This window comes from Salminus brasiliensis, chromosome 17, assembly GCF_030463535.1.
Source record: "Salminus brasiliensis chromosome 17, fSalBra1.hap2, whole genome shotgun sequence".
NCBI classification, from domain to species: Eukaryota; Metazoa; Chordata; class Actinopteri; order Characiformes; family Bryconidae; genus Salminus; species Salminus brasiliensis.
In genome coordinates this window covers 33,985,313-34,007,794 of record NC_132894.1, presented here as the reverse complement: position 1 = coordinate 34,007,794, position 22,482 = coordinate 33,985,313, and the positions used below count along the sequence as shown (strand labels likewise).

General features: G+C 43.2%; 1 protein-coding gene across 1 annotated transcript in view; it reads right to left on the bottom strand.

Annotated features, from left to right (window-relative positions):
• Positions 1 to 3,726: 3,726 nt before the first annotated feature.
• The window catches only part of pcsk6 (proprotein convertase subtilisin/kexin type 6), a 57,839-nt gene continuing 39,083 nt past the window's right edge, over positions 3,727 to 22,482 (bottom strand). Inside the window, exons 14-21 of the mRNA XM_072660164.1 lie at positions 21,322 to 21,492; positions 20,604 to 20,706; positions 19,370 to 19,566; positions 17,093 to 17,180; positions 14,991 to 15,094; positions 12,912 to 13,041; positions 8,128 to 8,240; positions 3,727 to 4,377 (exon numbers count right to left, since the gene is read on the bottom strand). Coding sequence (XP_072516265.1) covers positions 4,280 to 4,377; positions 8,128 to 8,240; positions 12,912 to 13,041; positions 14,991 to 15,094; positions 17,093 to 17,180; positions 19,370 to 19,566; positions 20,604 to 20,706; positions 21,322 to 21,492 — 1,004 coding nt within the window. The 3' untranslated portion in view covers positions 3,727 to 4,279. The remainder of the gene's footprint in view (positions 4,378 to 8,127; positions 8,241 to 12,911; positions 13,042 to 14,990; positions 15,095 to 17,092; positions 17,181 to 19,369; positions 19,567 to 20,603; positions 20,707 to 21,321; positions 21,493 to 22,482) is intronic.

Genomic DNA, 22,482 nt, shown 5'->3' with positions numbered 1-22,482 from the left:
GCCACCGGCCTATGAGTGCAGAAAGCATAAATACCTTGTGTTGTGCAGGAATGGAAAATACCTCAGGAATAGTAATCAGTGCTGCTTAGTCAGTCAGCGGCCTATGGAGAAGAACTGACGTTGAAGGAACACATCGCCGGAAAATGCAAACATGGCTAAAATGAACGAAAGTGAACAGTTATTACGATGCAGGTGAATCATTGCGACCTGCTAGGTCACTGTTTTGAACTATTTCTATGGGCGGATATATACGGCAATGGTTCTCTGCAGTTGTGGGCCCTCCAATGTACAGGAAGAGCGACAGTGCGGTTCCTGCATAACTGTGAGTAACTGTGATTGCAGCTCAGGGGTCATCAACAATTGTTGCCCAACAGATGGTTGGTCCAAAAGCTCATCCAATACGTTTGGCTAATTCACTTTGGCTCAAAACTTTTGAGCTCACAGCACATTCGAAGTTGTTTGAGGTCAGTATTGCAATAATGCATTGGCAAACGGTGTATTGTGCAGCCCTACGTGCAACTCCTGTGAAACGTCTGGCTTTCAGGTACACGAGGTGCTAATCCTTCTTCTTCTTATCTACACTTTCGTCTTCTTATCCATTCATCTGCTTTCCGATCTCTGCAGCTCTGAGCTCTGCAGCATGGTCGTGATAACTGTGGCAGCTTGATAACCCGAGGGCCTTTACAGTGGCTGACTGGTGCAAACACATAAAGGTGATCTGACTCTCTTCTAAAGCGTCCTCCAGCCAGCCTCTTAGCATGCAGGACTCGGAGCTTATCTCCACTGAAAGGGACCTCACAATCCTGAAAAAAAAGAGCAGAGGGACCTTTTGAAGATTTGCACCAAGAAGCACAGCTCTGGCAAAGTTCAAGCAAGAGTTAGTCTGCAGTCCGTACCATTTTGGTTTCAGTTCCTCTCAGTTTGGCCTGGTTAAGCGTTTTTCATGGCTCCATTTCTCTTTATATCTAACCTGTGATGTTCTGGTCTTAAGAGAGATGCTGTCTCATCCACTCCGGTATGGACTTTTTCTTAGTGGCGCCTTTTCACGCGGAACAGCTAAACATAGAATCACTCAGTGTGAAGTGACAGATTCCATTAAGGGCTGATTACTATCATTAAGTCCTTTCTCTAAAGTGAGAGTGCTTCTACTCGAGTAGCTTTTCCCTACGATTCCCACCTCTTCATCTAGACCGATAATGCACAGGTGACACACAGGCATACGGATTACAGCCTAGTAAATTTACATTCTTAACAATAAAGGTGCCCTTAACTTTTTCTTAAAAAAGAAAGATATTCATTACCATAAATCTCACTTACAACAATTCACTCGACAGAACCATCGATTGAAAGGTTCCCAAAGTTCATTACAGGCCCAAAAGTGGTTCTTCTATGGAATTCTTCTACCGCATTTAATTGCAGGAGTGTAAAACACTTTACAGCAGCTGCTGTTTTGAAAACGCAAGAGCTCTGGGTTCTCACTAGGATTAGCCTGTCGCCATATTTAATTACACGCTACATTATAAAACCCCATTATAATTATACAGTTTCATGTTTTCCAACCTTCAACAAACGTCTCCTTGCAAAGGGAAATTGTCAACAATCAAAAACCATATACAGTACTGTGAAAAGATTTATCATTATAAATAAAAACCTCCTTATCTGCTCAGTAAATCACTGATATTAGAATAAACACTAATAATAATAACACTCCTACAGAAGGTGGTGGTGGTTCTCCATCACTGCGTTCATCATTAGAACATCTCCAAAGTTCTCCTCTATCATGGAGTCTAGTATTATTTAGAGTTCTCCTCAGATCAACACCTGGTTTGATGGTAAATCAGGGCTTAATGATGGTAAATCAGGTGAGCTGCTGCTGCTGCTGCTGCTGCTGCTGCTGATGGAGGTGAACACATCCTCCACGCTGTGCTGGCTGGACTGGGGGCGTCCAGGAGAACCCTGGAGGAACCGAGCTCTGTTCTTCAGACTAGCTCACCGACAAGATCTCACTACTTTCTTTCTTCAGAATGAGAAGCTCTTGTTTCTCTTTTTACTGGATTCATGTTCACCTGCTTTATCTGTTCTGATGGGTGCTTTTACAGTGGAAACTCTCTTACCGCTGAGAGAAATGGCTTTAAATAATGTGATTATGGGCCCTTATACCCTCTGCACAGTGCTGTAAATAATATATATAATATATGATAATATCAAATAGTGTGATAATCTTAGTCACTGAAATCATGACTGGAAATGTTCACAAGGCTACTGCTGCTTCCCTGCAGACACTGTTGTACCACTGCAGAATACCCACATGGCTCTCACTGAGCCAGTAGAGCCAAATCGAGAAAAGGTGAAGAGAAGCTGAGCCAATGAGGCATATCTCTTCAGACAGGAATATGGTACATTAGATGAAAGAACGTATGAAACAATGAAAGATGAAGAACAGATAACTTGCATTTGGGCACGCTAAGCAGAACCAGACCAAAGGTTATTAAATAAGAGTCACATCCTCACACAGTGCAGTTACAAGGCTGACCAAGGGGGGGAGCACATGCACAATAACAGACAATATTAAAGGCAAGACTATAAATACCATGTTCTACACATTAGGGTTATTACAGGAACTTCTGATCCGCTTCTTCTTGGTCAGGGTCGAAGTGGGTCTGGGATCTACCCCAAACATTGGGTGTAAGACAGGGATACAGGCAGGGTACCACTCACCCATTCACCCACACCTAGGTCACCTTTCCCAAATGGGAAAACTGGCGTACCCGGAGGAAAGCCACACGGACACGGGAGAGACACCAAACTCATCTCAGACAGTGACTGGAGCAAGGATCCGAGTCCAAGCCACCTGAGCTGATGTTTCATTGTTATATTTTATTGTGTTTTATGATGTTTGAAAATAATCCGACCAGTCAGCTGTTCATTCACTTTCCACAAAATTCAACATCCTTCTAATCTTGCAATCCTTCCTCCATTTAAGGTCAAAACAGGACCCAAAACCATGAGTGACTGAAGTCACTCTTTTTATTGGCTTTCCAAAGAAAAGTGTAATGGAGTCTAAACTAATCTAGTACGAGACGAAACCCTGGTCTGGAATTTCTCAAGAGGCACCAGAACAACACCATGAGGCCGCCTAAAAGTGGCTGCATCTAAAGCCTGGTCTGCAGAGATTACGCTAAAAACCACTGTCCAGTCTGATACTTGTGCGTATTCCATTCTTTCATCAATCCCACTTCAGGGTGCATCAAAACAACTCGAGCGTACTGTTTCACACTGTTAGGCCAGAAGATTCTGGCAGTGCAAGTGAAAGGGTTCCATCCTGTAAAACCACAAGGGAGCCAAAATATTTACAAGTTTTATTCTCAGAGTGCGGGAAACTATCCGAAAACTAACTAAACAAATCATTTTTAGGGTTCAACACCCAGACCATGGACGCAACCTCTGACGTGAGAAAAGCTGGTCAGTCACTTGGAAGGCGATGCTCAAACAGTGGGCTAGAATCCTTCCAGAGAAGTTCATGATCTCAGTGTTTGGCAACACAAGACTTCCGAGAGCTGGAGGACAAATCCCAAGCAAAAAAAAAAAAAAATCCAGATCCACATTCCTGGTATGAAAGGTCATTTAGAGCGTGATGTACTTTACGAGATGATCATTTTTTTTTGTTCGTAGAAGGAAAAGACTCAACATACATGCGGGGGAGACGTACGTACACAGAGACGGTCATCGGTGGCCACAGACGGGGTTTATTCTTCCGTCCTTACAGAACACATATTTGAACATTACATACACGCTCCAAAATGCACAACACCTTCACTATGGCATTTCTTGACACTCCTCGTTCCCGAAAAAATGTCCAGTCTTACACAGTGCGTTTTGAGAAGTTCCTGTTCATCTGCTGAAATCAATAATCTTGCATAATTGTTTATCCACATGAGAGGTCAGTACTGGAAATGTGCCTACTGATTCACCGAGAGTGCTGGTCTCTTAGCTTATTCCTTACAATTGAGCACAGTTATCCATAGCAGTCTATTTTCATAATGATGTCATCATTGAATAAAAAATAAACAGTTTATACATGTGTTATATGAAGTTTATAAAACAGACAACCTTAAAAATATATCTTATGGCAATCAAATAGCACCCTTTCCGGGGTTTATCGACATGAGGAGTTTGTTGTCTTTGAAACCACAGGTAAAACTGGTTTAAAATGTACATCAGATAACAGCCATACAAAAGAGGTGCTTTGTCCTCCTCTGCCCTTCCCTCTACGCTTTACTCATCCTGTCATCAGACAAGTTCTGCAGCAGAACTGGCGAAAGAGTTTCTTCTCACACAGGCGGTTGGACTTCACCATCTCACAGAACACCTCATCCGCTGAGAGAGAGAGAGAAAAGAGAAAGTTAGACTAGGAACTGATGGTTCATGGTTTAGGAGAATCCCTGCCCTGCAGATTTCTGCATTTCACCCTTGTTCTAACACACTCACACAAACAGGCCTTGATAATTAGCTGACAAGTTGGATCCAGGGCTGCCGCTGGAGCGGAATCAGCAGGGGGGCATCTGGAATTCTAATGGGTGGCGGCGATAAGTCAAGTGAAACATGGCGAAGATACCCCAGTAAAATCTCAGTCATACAGCAGGGGTTCGTCAGCTATGTGCTGCAAATAGTGAGATTAGTGAGATTGAGAAAAAGCAGGTGTATGAACATTAGGCAAATGATGATTTTAAGATTCATCCTTTACAGCCACTGCACAGAAGCACGACAAAATGTAGCTTCCTGCCGGTCCAGGGGATTGAGCCGGCAACATTCCAGTCCCCGGGCCCACTTCTCCACTCTTTAGGCCACAGCAGTGCACGTCCACCAGTAACATCATACTGGTTGAAAATGCAAGCTTTTAAAAACAATACTAGGTCTATTTAGATCTGTGTTATATAACTGTATATAAGTACAGATACCAGTTTTAAAAAGTTAATATAATAAAGTTATATATAATATATCATTTTATTTTTACGTTTTACATTTAAAACTCTCAAATTTCAAACTTCCAGCAGAAACTCACATAACTCACACTCACGCAAACACTGCAACACTGGGGGTGGTTCCTACTGGTTCCTACCTTTTGCACCACCGCCCTTAGCGTCCACATACTTTGACATTTTTTAATGACCCATGAAAAACGTTTCCATGCTTAGAGAATCATTTCCTGAATTGTTGAAGTGTTGCCTGTATACTGCATGTAAATATCTGCTGTTAAAAGAAAAAACACCTCAATATAAACACACACTGATCCCACATAGCCAAACACTGTGGAGCTGATTAGCAGACGGCTGCTGTTGATCAATAAAGACGAGGAGCTTTTGTTGAAACTGGCTCACGGAAAAGGAAGTGGCTTGAACGTCCTTCACAACACACACGAGCCAACAGTATGAATTTAGCCAATGAACGATCGAGGCGCATATGCATCCCCACCACGGATTGGCCATCTGATTTCATTTTCCAAGTGGTATGCACCTCTGGCCACTTTGTCCGCAATTATGACACTTTGGCCGAGCACCCTATGGTGCACAGTGGGTCTGCCGGCCTTTCACTCAACTGTATAAGTAGGAGACTGTGATTCTTGGTGATGCTACGAATGCACTGTCTGCATTATTCACACCCATGCTGACAAAAATGTCAGTGGTCGTCAATGTCAATGCAGTTTTCAGAATCATCGGCCAGGATCCACTGTGGACTTCTAAACTTGCTTGCTTTTTAGTTACGACCCGCGGTTGGTAAAGGGTGTTTACCGTCCCTGCAACACAACCAACAATGACGATGAATGCCGTTTAAGAGTAAAGCCATTAATGTCTTCGTATAATTAAACCAGGTGCTGGTTGGCTAATTTTCAAAATGTATATGAGATAAAGGGGCGGGGCTCCTCTGCAGTTCTGGGTGGATCAGATCTGAGTGGAAAAAATACCAAAATTGCAGGGCAGCAGTACACAAGGACTGGGGATGGGAATGACTAATCTAGACTACAGGCACTTAGAGGTTACCGCATGAAACGTCCTCATGTTGTTCCCCACTCGTACGGTGCAATCTTTAACAAATGTAAGTCTAGACAACAAGTTATGTTTAAAAAAATAGCTATAGATGGCATATGAGTATATATGAGCATTAATAGAGGGTCAGCATGGGAATGGGAAAAAATGCAAGGGAATAAAGAAGGAATCAATCCTGCAACAAATGATATTAGCACACACTCACACAGTGTTAGCTGTGTGGTCCTTCCTGTGGGGTAGTCGCGTGTTTGATGGTCTACTTTTAAATGCTTCTAAATGGTCAACTCAAGTGAAGTGCTTCAACTAAAAACAGCTCATTATTTAACACAGGCAGTGTAAACACAAAGATGTTCCAGTCTGGGCTTTTGCTTGTGTCCCACTCCACTCTAAATGTCCTCTCTCCTCTCTATTTGCCCTTTCCCTACCACAAGGGTTAGTGGTACCAGCTGTCCCAGGACTGTGGCCCTCTCTTCACTGGGTCAGCGCTCAGGCCCCAGGCTTGGGCCAGGCCACTGGCGGTCTTATGCAAACCCAGATAAAAGAGGGTTCTGGGGCCATGTGGGGCAGTGTTTACTCATAGCAACATTGTTGTTGCCCTGCCAAAGCCGGCCAGCAATGGCAGGCTGCAGCTGCAAGGCCTGCACACAACCTCTCGTGCTCGTGCCTGTCCAAAACCATCCTGTCCTCCGTCCTGCTCTGGCTTTGGCTTCTACTTGCTTTCAGTATCTCTCTCTTGGTCTCACGCTCACATTCCCATTCTTTTGCATTCTTTCCAGTGATATCTCTTTAACGCTCTCTCTCTCTCTCTCTCCTTCATTCACCATCCATCCACTTCTCTACTTGTGTCTATCCTTATGCTTCCTTGCTTTGTTTGCCTCTCCTTTCTCCTTCTCTCTCTCTCTCTCTCCATCTCTCTCACTTTTCCTTCCCTCTCTAATGAATAGTTCTGGGAGCCAAAGCCTTTGCGGGTCCCAGCTGAGACTTGTGCGACTAACTTTGTTAGGGAGGATTTAGAACCTGAGAGACCTCTAAAAGCTCTCTGGTAAAGGAGCCTCAAACAAAGCAGTAAAAGTAAAGTGTCGAAGCACTGCATGACATTGCAGCACCCCAGCACCAAACCCATCAAGTTCTCCGAGCTCAGCCCTGCTCCCACAAAAAGCCTCCCTGCCTGCCTCACTGAATGACAAACAACTTCTCCGTACAGACCCTGTGGCAGTGCATTCAGAACCCAACTTGTACAGTACAAACTCTCAAACTCACAGCACTAACTGGTTCTGTACCATACAGACAAAAGTATTGGGACACCTAGACATTACACCTACAAGATCTTTTATGACATCCCATTCTAAACCCATAGGCATTAATATGGACTTGTTCCCCTTTGCTCTGAGCTCTAACAGCAGCAGCAGGTCTGGAGCTCTGCAGTTACTGAGTCAGTTGAGACTTTTCTGCACTATGAGCTCTATGAGCTCAGCACTCGGCCCTGACCCCACTCTTATCTTACATGGTCTGACAGACACTCTGTGGTTCCTCCTAAATGCTTCCACTGTTCAATAATAATACCACTCACAGCTGATGGTGGAAGATCTAGGAGGGAGGAAATTTCACCAACTAACTTGTTGTTGCAGTGGTGTCTCCTATTACATACAGAACCTGAATTGCTTTGGTTCCTAAACACTCCTGAAACATCTATTTTTGAACTGCCGCCGATGCAACATCACCGGGCAAGTACCCACTGTACCCAGCACTGATGCATCGACTAGCAGATGCTTGTGCCGGCCACCCTCACGCTGGTTAGATGTGGGGAGAGATGGAGCCATCTACCCACCCGGAGAGAGAAAGGCCAATCGTGCTCTCTCTGCTCCAGCTACCGATGGCAGGAAGCATTATTTTAATAGCTCTTATAAGATCATTATAGTTACTGACGATAAAGAAGAAATCTATTCAGAACCGACAGCAGTATACCAGTAATGAACTGGACTCTCTCTTGTGTGTGGTTTCATCAACATCTAACAGGCCTCAACATACATAAATAAATAATCGACTTCATCCACTAACCCCAGCAGACCTAGTGTGGACGTACCGTTGTTACAGGTGGCGTTGACGATGCAGGTGCCGCTGACCAGGTTGTATCCGTCCCTACACTGCATGCAGCTGGTTCCAGGTCCTTGGCAGCTTAGGCAGTGCTCTTCACATCTGGAAATGGCAGCATGCAAACAAACACATACACAGACACAACATGTGTGAAACAACACTCGAGAAAAAACGAACAGCTGTCAAATGAACCTCCTACTTCATTTTCATCGGCTTTTTCCCAAACCAGCTAAAAGAAGGGAACTTTTGGGAAATGAAAATGACAGACTAACTTCCTGCCTTTGTATGGATGAAGGAAGCAGGGGAACAAAACTGGAGCATCATGACATGAATATGTATGAGGGCATCCGGCCGTCCGGGCCTGGTGCAGTGAACCGGGCCGTTCCACTGAGTGTCAGCACTCAGCATGACAGACACACACACACACACACACACACACACACACACTCACACACTCACACATACACTCACACATCCAAAGCCAGTGAGAGGAGGGAAAATCGTAAGATGAAAATAAGCTCGAAGCACATCTGGGATTGAAAGTATCAAGCTGAATTAGGTGGTGTGAGACAGTTCGTCGCCATGTGGAATCATAACAGAAAGAAAGAGAGAAAGAGATTATGCCAACTGGCCACAGTCAGCCTGGCCAGCTTTCAATCAGAGTTGTGTTTGAGAATGCTATTGGATGTCTCACGCAGTCTCACAATACCGGTCAAAACTTTTAGAACATACCCATCCCACAGTTTTGACATTTAAGCTCTTCAAGTCCAGTGAATAATCTAAAATGGTACAAAGTCCAGTCCCCCCAAATGATACAAAGGTAAACAGTAAACTGCCCAAGCTTTAGAGGGAACAAGTCTTTGTTTCATTATAGTTATGTCCCAATCAGGTTACTTTGCCCCTAATCCATTCGGAGTCTCCAGTCTGACTCTTCTCCCTGACCAATCAGCTCCCAGCTCCTTTACAACACTGCAGTCTAATCACTTCCTGTGTGTGTGTGTGTGTAGTGGTACACAGTCTGGACTGGTATTTGTTGTTGTTGGTCTACTGGTGTGTAATAACTGGTTTATAGTGGGTGAATGTGCTGTGTGTGTGATTGGGATTTTTATAGCTTGTGTGTGTGTGTGTGTTAGCATTAGCATTAGCCTCCACTCGGTTCTGAAGGGGTGCCGGTTTAAGAACAGAGAAAGGCGAGCGAGCGGTTCCCCGGTTCTCCCGCTGGTTGTTCCACTGTAAAACAGCTCCACACTGCAGAACCTCAACTCCTTTATTTACCTTCTGAGTATGTCCGCACTGCTGCTGCAGCCTTCTGGGCTGTAATGTCTGTTAATGGCGCCTTGTGGACACTAGATGGCGCGCTGAACAAAGAACTGGATTGGGATTAAAATTAAGGGATACCTGATTAATTAAAATATGCCTTGATAGTCCCGATCCTGATCTACAGGATATCTCAATGGGAGTAAATTAAGCTTTGTAAACTGATGCAAACCCACTATCTGCATGAAAGCAGTGTTGGAGCAGACTGTGTTCCTGCACTCTCTACTGCATTAGTTCCACAACATTGCGCCTTCAGACTCCTCTCATAATGACTAGAAACAAGACACATTTACAAAGAAACACAGCTAGTGCTCCATAGAGCTCCTTCCTTTAGAGAAATTACACATAAAGTGTAATAAAGTGTGGTGAGTCCAGTTTCCTGCTCCTGCAAAAGACTGAAGAGGTCTGGTACAGGAAGAGGTCTGGCACTCAAATCCACAACAGCATCACAAGACAAGTTTCTGAGAGTCAACAGCTTGTGTGAAAGCTCGGCTGACTGGAGATGTTCTAAAACGTTTAACCGGTTCTGTACATCAGTCTCAGGTTAAGGCTATTTAAAATCTAAGCCTGCTCTTAACACACAACACAGTTACACACACACACACACACACAGGGCTCATGAGAGTTAAGGCATTAGTCTGATGACTGACTCAAGCTATGTTAAAAATACCTTTCCTTTTGTATTAGTTTTGTTTTTCTTCACTTACTGCGACCTTGATTTGACAGCACTGAATATTCATTCTGAATATCATCCCTGATAACTCACATCTCATTTAATTAGCCTCCGGACTGATATGACGGTATCAGAACAAACAAAAAGTGCCCTATTAGTGGACAATGAAACAGCAGAAGAGGCAGACACGGCACCGGAATAAATATCAGAGAGACAAAAGAATCTAAAAACATAATGGGCAGAGACTGGCGTTATTTTTAAACCTCTCACAGGCCAGACCTTTAAGATTTTTAAGAGGGGTGCACAATCGGAATCAGCCAAGACTGGAATTGGCCAATTCTTGCTAAAGACTAGCAAATCCTGTTGATTCATTTATTCCTTTATTTAAATGTATTTAAACACTGCATGTTCGTTTTGCTTTTGGCTGATCTGTTTGTCCGTTGTTTGTCATAAAAGAAATCAGAATTATCCATAAAATTAATTCCTATTTTTCATTAATTCCTGTTAATTCCTAGTTTTAAAGCAGTATTATGTATCAGATGCATCTCCAAACAGCAGTTTCAGAGTCATGTTGATGCTCAACTGACTGTAATAGGGAGAATGGCATCTGCGTCATTCCCACTCCAGGCCGGAACGCTGCTACTGCACTCTGAAGCGTTGGTGGAGCTGCACCTCTGGACCTCTCTCCAGAACTGTGTAAGGTGTAAGGTCTCTGAGTCTACCGCCTCAGTCCACATGCTTCTTTACCTGGTTCTGTATCTCTCAGCTTGTCAACAAATGCACATGGACAGCTGTACATGAAGGGGAGTAGAAAATTCATCACACTCCCCGTCTATAGTGGGAGACCAAGAGCAAAAATAACAAATCCTTGCATTATGCTGCTTTAAGTAATGAAAATGTAGATAATTCAAATCACTCTGATGCACAATCAGAGATGTGGTAACTGTAATGTTCCCCATGCAGCCTTTTCTGTAACCATCTGTATGGTCCAAAATCGAGAAAGACTCAAGTCTCCTATCAAACGAATCAGCAGCAGGAAATAAAACCTCACGCAGAGGACTTTGACACTTCCATTAACAAATGCTCTCTGTTTGTGACCTTGGGGAATGGCTGCACCTTTTACAGCATGTGTTTGTCACTCGCGCAGTAGTACATGGTTTTAACTAATGCCCTGTGCTCTGGACATTCTTCCTCAGGGTCAAACTTTACCTCTATTTTATGGCTGTCTGCTCACATCACCTCCACCTCCCTCGAGCCACAAACACACACAAACACACAGACGCACAACCACGTATATATTCCACCTAACCTTTCCATTCCTTCAGAGGAGAATCCATTCGCCATCCATGACCTTCTTTAAAAGGAACTATTTGCTTTGGACAGCTTTCATAAAGCAAGAGGCACCTGATTTATAAGCCAGAGGGCAGAAGCAGCATGGCTTTCCACAGACCCTATAGTGACCCATTACAGAGATCTAAAACGGGGGACAGCGCTGTAAATTCACCCCCTGCTGTAGGACTTTGCAAGATTTGTGTTGGGCTCACTCTCTCAGATTGCACGGCAAAGCCTTGATTTATTGACAATTATGGAGATTAAGAAAGGATAGAAAGATACCGCTACACATGACGTATAACAATTATCAAGCTACATCCTGCGAAAAGCAGAGGTTCTCAGTACTGATATGTCTTACTCATGCTTTATTTAAAAGAACCCATTTTATTTAAGCCTTCTCCATCAGTACCGAAGGTAAACCACAATAGCACCTCTCGATATATTGTATTTTGTCCTTCAACTATGCTGTTTTGACAGTGATGGGCAATGAGCCACGTTGCATCACGAATGTGTATTGACTCACTCATGCCTAAACTCACTCATTCTCTCTCTTTCTCCATCTCGGGATTTTGCTGTTTGTGTTTCCTCCACTTTTAACTCTGTCTCTCTCTGCCTTTCTTGTTAACCGTATGATCTCACCAATCAGTTAGACTGTGGTACAGAAGCCAGAATACACCTCTAATTAGGCACCGATGTCCAGAGAGAAAGAGAAACAGAAAGAGAGAGAGCAGGAGAGAGAGAGAGAGAGAGAGAGAGAGAGAGAGCAAAGGCAGCAACAGAGAGTAACCGACCAACAGAGCTCAGAGAGAGTGAGAAATACAGAAAGACCGATACACAGATATTGCACAGAATGATGCCGGCATGCCAACCTGGACTGAATCTTTGTCAACACATGGAAAAAAACTCTACTGGAGAGCAATACTTTCCACTGGTTTAATAGAGCTCAAGTTAAATATGCTGATGCTGATAAAACCTTAAACACAGCAAAGACAGCATCCAAGAATTGAAGAATTTAGCTGCTGTTCCAAACTGATAGCCTTACAGGTTCACAATCAGGCTTACACCTAACTTAACCACATTTTCAGACTAAGAGAAAAAACAACAGATAGATAAAACAACTGTTTACTGTTAACTGTGCCGCATCTGTCTGACACTCTTATCCAGAGACTTACATCTAGTAGGAGAATGTAGTGTTAGGAGTCTTGCCCAAGGACCAAGTATTTGTCTGGCTCGGGAATTGAAACCTAGTCTGCCATGAGGGTGTAAGAAAGTAGCGATATGTCAATGTATTGCAATATTACGTTTTGCAATACTGTATCGATTATTAAAAACACTGGATTTTTAATGAACAGTTTACATGTAAGGATTTGTGTCAGACAGTGGTTCATTTTGCTGTAACTGAGAGGGGCCAACTGTATCATGCTATTGCTATAGCTGTTGCTGAAACTCACTTGCGACACATCCTCTGTGGAGACCCTGCTCCTTCTCCCTCGTAGTATCCGGAGGCGCATTTCCGGACGCACCGCCACTCCTGCTGTAGGAAGTCCCGGGCGCAGTGGATGCATTCCTCCATGCCAGGACCTTTAAGGTAGAGGGAGAGTTAACGCTGGGGTGGGTGTTTATTTTACTTGTAGCAATCGTTGGTTATACATTTAATTTTTCTAATCTGAAAAAAGAAGGGGAAAGACCAAGTTTGAATAAAAGGGAAAGTAAGGAGTCAGATAAATGCCTGAAAACAGTGGAAAACCCTCCTAAGACCATTCACTCGACTCTGCGCTCTCAGATATGAGGCTTTATCCTCTAAACGTGTGTGATTTGAGTCTTAAGTTAGCTGGAACACGGTCTGTGCTGTGGTGTTTAGCCAGCCTGCTAGCTAACTTTTCTAAGCGTTTAGCGTTTATGAGTGGGCCTTCTGTCAGTCAGACAGGGAATTAGTTCTGTGGTGAGCCGACTGTTACCCTGCCAGCTAAGCTAATGCTAACCAGCTTCTCTCTCCTCATTCAGAGCAGTTTATTACATTTGTAATAGTCAGATTGATGGTTTAACATTCATTCACTGATTGATTTAAAACTGCGAGCAAAATGAACGTTGTATTTGATCGTTTTCTCAACCCAATACATACAACTATCACTACATCCAGCACAGGATGCAGCACTGTGACGACTAGAGGTAGATTACATAACACATGCTTTCTTGCTCAGAGAGAAAAAGTCACAAAATGCTTATAAACACAACAGTAAAACCTCTTTTCATAACAGAGTCTAAGACAATCCTCTCTTTGCACTCCCGTTCAGTGATGCAGGGCAGAGCACTGGCTGAACTAATTAAGCCATACACTCACAGAACTTCATCTCATGGGACACACACACACACACACACACACACACACACACACACACACATGGATCTGGTTTAATCTGTCAGTGTATTCTCCTCAGTGCTGCGGGTCAATAACATCATCCGTGTGTAATGCATGGACTCAGATAGTGAAATGCCTAGCGTCTCGCTGACTCTCCAGGGCAGGCTGGTGTAATGACTTAAGCTAATTAGCTGAGCCAGGATGGCGACGTGGGTCTTGGGACTGGCGGTGTCACAGCCGAACGCAATCAAAGCTGCTTGTTTGGGATTGTTCAGCCCTTTCTAACACCTTCATCATTATCGCGATGGAAGCAGGTACAGCTGCTTTTGGCTGTGGCGCCAAGGAGCATTAATTGCTGCATTTTTAGTGTGCCAAGTTTTTTTTATATATACTTCATAGCGTCTCACTTTTATGATCAGGTTCAAAGTAGTAAAATAATTCTTAAACCAACTCAGCTCACTGCTTCTCTATCTACTCATTATCAGTTATACTTTTTTTTTTATCATTTTTATCAAAACATTTTTTATATGATGAGTATCTGATTAATTCAAAGTCAACCATCCATTATAGAATATAGCTAAAGCAAAAAAAGAAATAAAAAAGTACAGTTGCTATGCGACCCATGCAGTGCAGCAGAGCACCCTTCGCTAACAAGCTCACTAACAACTAGGTAACAAATCATGAAGTCTGCACTGCCAGGTACGTTTGGTCCCTCAATTTATTCACAGTGGTGATTGGCAGATATCACTCACATTTGTGTAAATGTCTGTGCCATCCTAGACCCAGCAATGGCATGTTAGGCATCATTAGGCTGTAGGAAAAAGCATATCGCATAGTAGCCTGTTCAGCTTGTGCTGCACAGCCAGAGCTGGGCCAATTATCATGCCTAATTTAAGGCACATTACTTCAGCAACCTGTTCATTAGAGTCGAACAAACTGTTTGAAATTCTTTCAGCACCACAGAGCGTGGACAGCACTGCACACTTTCAGCCGAGGTCTGCTTCTGACTCGGCAAGGAGGCACAACCTCTTAATAAATATGCACGCTACAGATTATTGCATGGTACACAGCACCTAGGACAGGAAATACAGTTTGGAGAAACAAGCACAAGACAAGAGAAGACATCCTAATCCAACAGAGCACGAGGCAACAAAAGTGAGCGGTATAGGACCTGTGCAGGTGGAACAGGAGATGTGGCAGGGGCTGCACTTCATTTCCTCCAAGTTAAAGAAGGTCCCGTTGGCACACTCTGGAACGCAGGTCATTCCTGCTAAGCTGCAGGAAGAAAAACAGCGAGTGAGAGAGAGTGAAAATGGAGTGTGGCCTTTTCTTATGAAAGTGAAGTCACTGTTTTATGATGCTAGCAATCTGAATGACTACAGTCTGCTACAGCCGAGGCTTTATAGGCCAGCGGTTGAAAACAAGAAGGCAAACAAAATCTGAGCTGCATGAATATGCTTTCATGTCCTCTTCCTTCCACAGAACTCAGTGTGAAGAGCCTTGGATCTGAAACACAAAGAATTCTAAAAGTCTCCACAAACTACTTCAATATTGCAGACTAGAACTTCTGAACCAGGCTGAAAAAGTGCTTTGGCTTCCTGGAGAGCTTATGACACAACGCATGCAGAGATCTGCCCTGCATGGTGGGAATAACAACGTTTTTTTTCTTTTGAGGATGAGGCTCGAGCTGAAGCTTCCACACAGTGCAGACAGCAGAAAAGAGAGCATACATAAAGATGACCAGCATGCTAGACACAGCTTCTAGCCACCACACTTCAGCATAACTTAAGGTCATGACCATTTGTATTCCACATCACATAAACAGTGATTTATGCAAATGCACGCAAGGAAAAAAACCCTGCAGAATGCAGTGGAAAAAAATCCAAGAATATGATAAACAGGCACTGCTCCCTTGGCGTTTTTGCCACATGGCTCTCGAGAAGATCCCCTTTCTCACAGGCCAACAAAGCAGAGCTTGGATGTAGCATTCATAAGAAGACATGTTGATATATAGCAATATAAGCAAATTTTATTCAAATTTATAGAGAATACATAGTTCAGTTGTATACAAAAACATAGTGTCTTGATTAGAGATGTACTGACTGCAATTTTCTTGGCCGATGACTTTTTTTGTATTATTCTGACCTAATAATTTTGATTTAAGCAGGCTTACTTGCAGGTACTGCAAATTGTAAGCTTATGCTGTCTTTAATTATTTTTCTATGCATGTGTGTGTGTGTGGCTGTGTTTGTGCTGCTATCATATAAAGATCATATTTATGTGATCAGGTAAATAAAATTAAGCCCCTAGCCCTGCAGTCTGCCTTTCTTACACACATTAGTGAAAGAACGGGAGGTCCTAAAGAGCTCACTGAACTCCAGCGTGGTTCTGTATGTAATAGGAGCCACCACTGCAACAACAACAAGTCAGCTGGTGAAATTTAGACCTTCCCTCCTAGATCTTTCTCCATCAGCTGTGAGTGGTATTATTATTGAACAATGGAAAAGTTTAGAGGAACCACAGAGAGCAGCTCAGCCACCGAGTGTACGACCACGTAAAGTTACAGAGCGGGGTCAGGGCAGAGTGCTGAGCTCAGAGCATAGTGCTGACCCAATAACTGCAGAGCTCCAGACCTGCTGCTGTTAGAGCTGCAAAGCAAAGGGGGAACAACTCCATATTAATGCCTATGGGTTTAGAATGGGAGGTCATAAAAGATCTGTGAAATGTGTAGGTGTCCCAATACTTTTGTCCATATAGTGTATTGTATTTTTGCTCTTTTGTTCTAGTTGGATGTGCTGTTTTTTTATTTAGAGTATAGTTTGAATTGGGAAGCATCCAATTATTATGCCTTTTCTTGTTCAGAACACTGACACTAACTAAATTAAAATCTAAGATTTTGGGGCTTTGTTGGTTTTTTTGTTGGATTCATTACATATACAGCAAACGTAATAACATCAGTTATAAGTCAAGAAAAGTAGATTAAAAGATTTGGCAGAAATGCCAAACAGTGGTTTAAATGAAAAAACTCTTACACTCCTACAAATTGACTCTCAAGGTTAACAGTGAATGCCAGCTAGCGGAAAGCAGTGAGCATGATCTCACTTACACAATCAACTGTGTTAGTTTTATGTGGAGAAATATTCCATTAAAATATATCGAGCTCAGCTTGGTCTGTATAGTCATCAGTCAGGATACTGACAAGAGTGGAACGCTGAACACAAAATGCAGGAGTGATGTTTTTATTGACATCCATTATTTGGTGATTTCTCTTACCTGAACCCTTCATTGCAGGCAGTACATCTGTCAGAATCACGCAGGCATTTCTTACAGTTCTGGTGACACTTCACACAATGTCTCTGACCTGGAGGCAGAGGGAGGGACAACAAGAGGGATGTAAAGTGAGACAGGGTAGAGACAGAGACAGACTGAAAGGGGTGAGAATCGTATCATCTTGAATTTCACACTGTAGACTCAAACGTTTGTCACAGTTTGTCAGAGGCGAACATCGCATCCATACAAACACTTGTTGAACTTGTTCCATCAACATCTGCCAGATGCACACAGTGATGTGTCTGGTGTGTGTGTGTGTGTGTGTGTGTATATGTGTGTATGTTTAGCAGCTGAGTCCATCATGAGCAAACAACGATAAAGCAAGTTGGGCTTTTACTGCCTCTCTGCATCAGAGCCCACAAGCGAAACATGTCCAGCCAGAATGCTGATTTGTAGTGACAACAGGGCTGAACATCTGTCAACAACCCAAAAAAAGCCTACCTCCGTCACACGTACGTGTGTACAACGAGGCCGAAGGATCTAAAAAGCTCCAGATGTGTGTGCGCCTGTGCAAGTATGCAAAGTTTCCTTTCCTTCAGTCTCCAGAGACAGTTCAGTTCAGCTCAGTTTGACACAGATGGTGTGCATTCGAGACAGCAGTGTTTGATGGCTCAAGAAATGGTTAATAAATATTTATACCATAAACAACTCAAGGCCTACGTCTGCCTGCCAGCGTTACGATCCGTTTTGGAGCTGCGTCGGTATGGAAGGAGAAAGGCTGGAAAAGACGCTCATGAACAATACACCGTGGAAAAAGACATAAAGTGCCTTTCATCTGTGCTCTTTCTGAACCAATTGTTCTTCTCAAATCAATTTGAGACATTACATCACAAAATATGCGGCAAGTTCACACCTTCAGAATGAAACCATTTTACCATGGTGTGATTATTTAAAATTCAGTCATAACATGGGCTCCACTGACCACTGGTAGAGTAAACTTCTGCTCCTGAAGCACATCTGTGTTTAAAACCTCAAAGAAAAAGACAAAACACCCAACGGCAAACAAATGTCTGAGATGTTCAAAGATCCAAAGAATATAAGCTTCACTATAATTTAATACAATTTACTATAGTTTGTTTATTTATTGGAATAGTAACTATAATTATGCACATTAAAATTCCTGTTCATGCACATACTTATACGTATCATTGTACTCACTGTTCATGACCCGTGTCTTCGTTTGTTTGGTCCATTGTCTTTGCACTACTATTGTCTTTTTTTATCCGTTTCTAGGTGGCCTAACAGTGTTACGCTGTGCTGTACAACCTGTACTGGTATGACAATCAAGTTGAATTGAATTGAATGAGTTATACAACCAAGGTTCTCTTCTATCCAAAAAAGGAGAAGAAAAATTATTGTCTACAGAGAAGACAAACTAAAACCAAGGACAAGAAGCCTTGCACGTAATGGGTGTGCAAGCTGTTTCACTATGCACAAGCTATGGCGGATAAAACACCCAACTGTTCCCACTCAGCTCCCACTCAGCTCCCACTGACTAACCCGTCTCCTCTTCAGTAGGGTTGGATGATAGGGTGATCATCAGTTTGACACATGAACCAAAGCTGACCCTTGACAGACAACACCCACACTCGGAAAGGCAACCAACGAAGAACTAGGCAGACCTAAAGTTACTAATTACGGACTGACAAGGTTTTAAGGCATGAACAAGCTAATTGGTTGTGGCAGAGCAAATGTCCCAATCCTACTGCCGAGGTATGTCCCAATTGTGAGATATTTTCTTATGAGAAACCTAAGCTTAAATGTCCTGCCACGTCATAGACGGTTGTTCCGAAGTAAAGGACCCTTCATATACAGCCTAGACATGGTGCCAACATTTGGAGCAATTTCTAGGACGCAACTGATGTATCCTTCCCAGCCCTCGGTTACCCACAGCGAAAGGGAAAATAAAAACAGCACCACAAAAATGTCGGAAAACAAAGTCCTTGGAGCAGAGTTCTTTTTTTTTATGTTAGTTTTTATAATTAGAATTTATTTCAGTGAAGAAATGAAAAAGCTGGCGGCACAATTCCACAATGCTTCAAATTTCACACCACTCATGCACGAGGCGGGACCTTTCTGGTGACGTCACCACTCTGCCATGTTAACTGTTCCATTTGTTTGACTGATCCGAGTTGGGTCCTACCGAGAACCTACCCTACCTTGGCTGCAGTCTAGGCTTTTGAAAGTTGTGATAATTGTTTTGTAGATATCACCCCTCACCCTCATCGGGGAAGTAGCCAGTGGGGCAGGCCTCAATGCAGGAGTTCTCCTCTGTGTAGAAGTAGAGGCCTCTGCGGCAGGAGCGGCACTCTGTGGATCCACGGCCCACACACTTCTCACAGCCTCTGTGACAGCGCCTGCACCGCCGAGACCCAGCGTCCCCAAAGTAACCTTGCGGACAGTGACTAACACAGGTCCTGTGCAAGGAGAAGAGAAAGAAATGAGAGGAAGCGCCTGTGACTGACAACAACAATAAGGATTTTTGGCATTCTGGCCGTATTATGTATTATTTCTTACTTACTTATGATAACATGGTGTATCGTACAAGGACGGCGTGTCAGTGTTGTTTGAAAGCTCCAGAGTATGTGTGCTAAACACATTCCCCATGCTAATGTTTACACTTCACTGCTTAATAAACTACAGGCTGTAGCAGGGACTATACGCCACTAAGAGGAACAACCTTGTATGACTTGTCTGTTTAAGATCTCTGGAGAAGTCTGGGCTAGCCTAATATTTGTTTTGCTTGTTGTATCAAACTCGTACCGAACAGTGACCTTTGTGCACTGTGACATCCATACTATCATTTTAATGTGATCATCTGAACAGTTCACGCCCCTAAACTAAGCAATGCTTCCACGAATGCGTCACGTTGCTCATCCAGGGGTAAACCATCAAAAAAAACACTTCCTGAATTCGTGGTCATGTTAAAGTGCAGTAGAGGCTGGCTGCAAATTTGAAAGCAAATTATCATGAGAGCGAGAAGGCAAGAGAGGGCAAAGATTTTAATGAGGGGATAAAGCAGCTTCTTCACTGGATTGGAATATCTGGATGGAAGCATTTATGAGGAATGTCGAACTGGATTGACGTAAAAGTCACATTAATTACGCTCTGGCAGATTAGACTGAAGCGTAATGGATGTGTATCGGATTTCAGTACCCCATATGTAAGTGCGCCGTTCACTGTGTAACACATCTGTGTCACATAAGATGAAAAAGATTGGATTTGGGCCACTGTAATCTAGTAACACTGTTCAGAACTTCACACTGTTCGCACTATGTGATTTTTTGTATGTCCAAAAACGTTACATATAGCAGTGACGTTACATATAATATACATATATATTTTTTGTGTGGAAAAAGTAGTCTTGTTAGCGAGTGGTTTTAAGTGCTGTCCTTTATCACAAAACAGCTCCTGCAGTTCTAATGTGAAATTAAGGAATTCCAATCTGCTTTACCTCCCTGTCTTCAGGTTGCCCAGACTGAAGTGGATGCAGTTTAGGCAGTGGACAGCGTCTGGTCCATCACAGCCCTGGTCACCACACTCTTGGTGGCACGGCCCTGGAATGAACAGAACAGAACTAAACAGTTTTATTCCTGCACAAAAATACTGTTACCTAAAACTACATCTACATCACCGTAGCAAGAGTGAAAACGAATAGTTTGATCAAAAATCTGTTTGGTTTACAAAGGGAGCTAACTCTGCTAACAAACACTGGACTTTCACTGGAATCTCATCTCTAAAAACACACTTTGCTGGAAATGCAAAGACAATTCAGAATCAACGTTTTTAACCTTTTTAACCAGCGTTTTTTGTGTCCGAAACAGAAGACAGCTGCCACGAGTCAGTACCTAAGAAGGCAGCATTTCGATGAAGGTACCTACAACTGAATGCATCGTGCCGTTGTCAGGATACCAACAAGTACTGTCAGCTGTTGGCATGGCTAATTAAAATCGTTAAACATGAATTGCCAGAATTCGTCCAATATTACACTGCCAGTTTCTTGTCAGAAATAAAATATTAAGGGGAAATACACTCTGCTTTTTGCACCATGCATTTTCTCTCCAGACGAGCTGGCACTAACCCAGAGAATCATGGCATACGTAAGGCAGCGAAGGATACATACAATATTTATGTATGAATTTCAACATATCTATCTGTTCAACTAACTGTACCACTGTACTCCTCTTCTTCTTCGTCCTCATGTTGGGGGGTCTCCGGAGAAGGTTCGAGACCCTTCATGGTGGGAATCTCCAGCATGCGGGAGCGAGAGTGCTGAGAGCCCTGAGACTGGTAGGGGTGTTCCGCTGTCCCGTGGAGAATCAGCGTCCACTCTTTCAGCTTGCCTGATGGGAGAGAAAGAGAGAGCGGAAGAGAGAGAGAAAGAGAGCGAGAGAGTGAAATAGAAAGAAAGGCAGGAAGAAACCACGAGAGAAATGAAGGAATAGGGAGAGGCAGCAGAGAGAGAGAGAGAGCTATGACACAGAAATTTGGTGAATAAATAAAAACCACTAATCTCCCTGGATGAAAGCAATCAGAAAGATTATCTGAAGTAGAAAGGTACCGACGCAGAGAGAGGCAGCTGTGTGAGCACAGATCTTCACTCAGACTAGCAAATGAAATCATTACAAAGATCTTTCTACGCTTTTCAAGCTGAGACGAATGATTCAATAATCAGTATTTAAGGCATTGCTTGTTCTTAAGTCACCATGTTCAATGCATGGCACGTTTTCACGAATCTACTTCAGATGCATGTATTGTCGATTGCCCAAAAGAGCTGAAGGCATCTTTCCGTGTTCTTTTGGATCAGACTGTTTTGAAAGCTACGTTTTTTAAAACTCTGACAGGAAAAGCAACATGAGCTACGCAGATGAGCAGAGGAGAGCTTTCGCTTGAGGCAGAGCCGTGATCAAAAAAGCTAAATTACCGACAATGGCTTAGGAGCCACTCAGGACAAACTTCCCCCAATGACAGTGAATAAAAGAGGTTAAATTAAGAGAGTCAGGGAGATACGGGCACACGCCCCTCTCAACAGCTCTTTCCACTGATATAGCTTTAAAGCGCCATTTTTCAAGAACTGGTATTTATCCCCTACAGTCAGGGGATTTAGTTTAATTCAGTTGTTCTCCACTGCTGTAAAATTCAAATTACGCTTTGAGCGCCACCTTACGTGCATTTGTTGACAAGCTGAGAGCTCCAGAAGCAGCATTTGAAGGCAGATAAGCATGTGGACTGAGGCGGTAGAGTAATACTACAGGATTTTACACTAATAAGACTTGTGTTACGCAGCTCCAACAAAGTTTCATACTACAGTAGCAGCGTTCTGGCCCACGGTG